The following is a 4252-nucleotide window of genomic DNA, read 5'->3' as shown; positions in this document are numbered from 1 at the left end:
TGCATCTTTGACGCCATCGGCGCAGCTCAGGTCTAAAGAGCGCAGTAAAGGACAGCTTGGAGAGCTCAGTGCTGAGACTGACGCCCAATTACACCCTGATAGCACCAGGTCTTTAAGGCCTGTGAGAGAGCTGCCTGTGAGTCATATCATAAAATGTAGTGTATAAAAACAGATGCAGTGGTGATGTGAGAACAGGCACCTGGCAGGCGGTTGATGAGCCAGCTGAGCTGCTTCTTGGAGATGTTGGCCCAGGAGAGGTCCAGTGTGACAGGCTGCCGTTTGATGATGCCCGTGAGGGCCTGAGGACTTATAGAGCGGCAGCGGCTCAGACTGATCCGCGTCCATAAACGCTTGTCACAGCCCCTATAATCACACCACTGTATTAGAACACACACACACACACACACCTTTGCTCTGTTCCAAAGCCTAGTGAGCTGCCTTCACAGGTAACATTTAAAGGCATCATGGGCAAGATATCTTGTCTGGGCAAAATTCTGATGCAGCATCAAGTGTATACTTCCTGATGAAAGTAATTCCAGAATGCATTGCATCAAAAATCCAAGATGGCCAACAAAGAGAGGGAAATGTTGATTATAAATAAACATTTCATGCAATGCCGAAAGATATTAATGACTAATTTATACAATGTGTATGCAGTATGTTTATGATTAGATTGGCATGCTGTTATCTTAGCAACATGTTAAGACCACATTTTTTGCAGAGAAGTATTTGTAGAGCTGCACAATTAATAAGAAAAAGATCAAATCACCTAATTATCAAATGTGATTGTGATTCAATAAAATAACATTCACTGCATGTTTCAGAGAAAAGCGTGGCACTGCGTTTATTTACACATGAGCAGATCATAAGCCAGTGTTTTTAGTATCTCAGTGTGGCTCGGTTCACTTTAATGGCTGCTCTACACATATTCCATTTCTACATCAGTTTATGTGCACTTGAAAATGCAGCAACCATTTTCCCAAAATTGTAATGAGATAAACATACAAACTGCCCACTGTCAATGTAAAGAGAAGCTTTAAGGTCTCCCTTCATTTTTCCACCAAAATAAAAGCTTGATGGCTTAATGTTAAAAAAATAGAGACAGCCATATTTATTAGTTGTACTGTAAAAATAATTAAATATAATTTTTTAACAGTGAAATTACAATAGCTATTGTTATCATTTATTTTAAAAATATGCACGGATATACAAATAAAGTACAACATACACGATACATTTCTTAAAAAAAAAAAAAAGAATTAAAAAGAACAATAATAATAAGAATAAGAAGAAGAAGAAGAAGAAGAAGAAGAAGAATTACTATTATTAATAACAACACAAAATAAGTTTTTTTTCCCCAAGTGTGGTGTGGTAATTGTGTACTCACCATTTGTACCAACTCTTGCAAACAGCCATGCAAACGCACAGCTCCGCACGAGTCAAGTAGCGGAACACGGACACCCAAACCTCTCTCTCCCAGCCTGGCTCGTTCCCTCCGTTCTGCTCCGCTGAGGGCCGCAAGGTGGAACTGGGACAAGAGTCGGAGGATTTCGCCTTTTCCAATCGAGTCTTTTTCCCAATTCTCTCTCGAGTCAGCCGGTGAGGGGAATCTTTAAAGTTTGATCTCAGACTCCGCACCATGTGTGAGTGTTTGGATGCACTTCTGGTCAGAGTGTGCGGTGATGATGAAAGAGCATGTGATTTGTTTACGTGCAATCTGTCTGCAGGCAAATGAGGACTGTCTGAGCGAGGGGCACCGTTTCGCAGTGGGGGATGGAGCAGGGCTTTGTGGTTTTGCGGAAGGCTTCTAGGAGACAAGTTGGCTTCCAGTTTAGGAACAATGGCGCTAGGGTCGCGCCTACCCCTCGATGGCTGTAATGTCACTGTGACGCAGGACCCCTGGCCTCCGACATCATCATTTAGCACCATAGAAGTGTCAGATGGAGTGGCCTCTCCTCCCTCACTGCTCCCCTCGCTCTCTCCGTTTCGATGGCTTTCTCCATTCTCGTCTTCACCAGTTTTACCCCCTCGTTTCTGAGGACGGTTCTCTTTACCATTATACTGTCCGTTCTCTTTCCTATCCTCCTGTTCTTCTTCCACAGAGTCATCTCTTTCAACCTCCATCTCCATTCTTTCTCTCAGGCCTCCCCCTCGGCCACCGCCTCGGAGTCGTACCCCTCTTCCGCGACAGGAGGACATCCCTCGGCCACGGGAAATGCTCCGTCCGGGTCCCGCTCTGACTACACTCCCTCTCTCCAGACTCCGCTGACGCAGGAGCTTTGGAGAAAGAGAGACAGACGAACGGGTCTGAGAGACAATAGAGAGAACGAAAGCACAGCCGAGAGCGTGTGAGAATGGTAAAAGCAGGATTACAGATGTGCTGCGATGAGGGAAGCAAATGTTATAGGCTCAAAACACTCACCGACTGGAGGATTTTATTCCTTTCTAATTTTATCTGCAAAAGACAATAAGAAATCAAACATGCATTACATGAGAGAGTTTGACAATCATCATAAAGCCAGATTCACATTGCAATTTAATTTGGCACTAGCCACTTGAGACAAAAAGGGAGCATCAAGCCAACCGAAGTCATTTATGTTTTACGTGAAATTAATGGGCAAGTAAATCTGAAATCAGATTTAAGTGAGAAGAGGTGTAAGAGGTGAAATTTCCACAAAATATGCAGCACAATGGTTTTAACATTTATAATAACTGGAATTGTTCCTTGAGAAGCAAATGAGCATATTAGAATGATTTCTGAAGAATCACGTGACACTGAAGATTGGAGTAATGATGCTGAAAATTCAGCTTTGATCACAGGGATAAATTACATTTTAAAATATATTTAAATAGAAAACAGTTATTTTATATTGTAATGATATTTAATTGATTTACAGTATTTTCCATCAAATAAATGCAGCCTTGATGTGCATAAGAGACTTCTTTCTATCACATATAAAAAACCTTACATTACCATTCAAAGGTTTGGGTCGGTAACTTTCTTGTCCAACAAATGTAAATTTAATGAATGGAAAGCAACATCATCTGTAAAACACATGTACTGTATGTGCACCTGTTTGCATACTTACCCTTTTCCTGAGCTGTAACTCCAGCGCTCCCGCTCTCCTCCTGTTCTGCTGGTGCTGCAGCAGGAGTCTCTGGGAAGGGGGCGGCTGTCGTCTGGAGCGGGTAAGAGGCGGGGAGGAGAGGGAGAGGGGCGGGCGACCTTTGCGCCCTATACGCAGACCCCCCACCCCAATCCCCTCTCTGTATGCCCGCTTAGCTGGAGGACCAGACAAGCGACTGCCGTTGGACACGCTGCTGTCTGTCTCCTCCTCACTACTACTGGAAGACTTCAGGGGAGAAAAAAAAAATTACACAATTAGTCTTTAGATCCAATTATCATCTAAAGAGTGAGTCAAGCAAAGGCCTGTTTAAACAGGATGACTTGTTTTGCAAACAGCCATGCAAACGCACAGCTCCGCACGAGTCAAGTAGCGGAACACGGACACCCAAACCTCTCTCTCCCAGCCTGGCTCGTTCCCTCCGTTCTGCTCCGCTGAGGGCCGCAAGGTGGAACTGGGACAAGAGTCGGAGGATTTCGCCTTTTCCAATCGAGTCTTTTTCCCAATTCTCTCTCGAGTCAGCCGGTGAGGGGAATCTTTAAAGTTTGATCTCAGACTCCGCACCATGTGTGAGTGTTTGGATGCACTTCTGGTCAGAGTGTGCGGTGATGATGAAAGAGCATGTGATTTGTTTACGTGCAATCTGTCTGCAGGCAAATGAGGACTGTCTGAGCGAGGGGCACCGTTTCGCAGTGGGGGATGGAGCAGGGCTTTGTGGTTTTGCGGAAGGCTTCTAGGAGACAAGTTGGCTTCCAGTTTAGGAACAATGGCGCTAGGGTCGCGCCTACCCCTCGATGGCTGTAATGTCACTGTGACGCAGGACCCCTGGCCTCCGACATCATCATTTAGCACCATAGAAGTGTCAGATGGAGTGGCCTCTCCTCCCTCACTGCTCCCCTCGCTCTCTCCGTTTCGATGGCTTTCTCCATTCTCGTCTTCACCAGTTTTACCCCCTCGTTTCTGAGGACGGTTCTCTTTACCATTATACTGTCCGTTCTCTTTCCTCTCCTCCTGTTCTTCTTCCACAGAGTCATCTCTTTCAACCTCCATCTCCATTCTTTCTCTCAGACCTCCCCCTCGGCCACCTCCCCGGCGTCGTACCCCTCTTCCACGACAGGAGGACATCA

At 45.2% G+C, this 4252-nt stretch overlaps 2 protein-coding genes across 2 annotated transcripts in view; both read right to left on the bottom strand.

Moving 5' to 3' along the window:
* Positions 1–345, bottom strand: part of LOC107661950 (lysine-specific demethylase 2A-like) — a 3030-nt gene extending 2685 nt beyond the window's left edge. Inside the window, exon 1 of the mRNA XM_016451769.1 lies at positions 200–345. Coding sequence (XP_016307255.1) covers positions 200–345 — 146 coding nt within the window. The remainder of the gene's footprint in view (positions 1–199) is intronic.
* An 827-nt stretch (positions 346–1172) lies between these two features.
* Positions 1173–4252, bottom strand: part of LOC107661934 (lysine-specific demethylase 2A-like) — a 9999-nt gene continuing 6919 nt past the window's right edge. The window contains exons 17-20 of the mRNA XM_016451730.1: positions 3090–3353; positions 2423–2455; positions 1388–2307; positions 1173–1239 (exon numbers count right to left, since the gene is read on the bottom strand). Coding sequence (XP_016307216.1) covers position 1239; positions 1388–2307; positions 2423–2455; positions 3090–3353 — 1218 coding nt within the window. The 3' untranslated portion in view covers positions 1173–1238. The remainder of the gene's footprint in view (positions 1240–1387; positions 2308–2422; positions 2456–3089; positions 3354–4252) is intronic.

The sequence above is a fragment of the Sinocyclocheilus anshuiensis genome, unplaced genomic scaffold (assembly GCF_001515605.1).
Source record: "Sinocyclocheilus anshuiensis isolate Anshui unplaced genomic scaffold, SAMN03320099.WGS_v1.1 scaffold759, whole genome shotgun sequence".
Classification (NCBI taxonomy): Eukaryota; Metazoa; Chordata; class Actinopteri; order Cypriniformes; family Cyprinidae; genus Sinocyclocheilus; species Sinocyclocheilus anshuiensis.
Note: the sequence above shows the minus strand (reverse complement) of the source record. Positions and strands in the feature narration are given on the sequence as shown.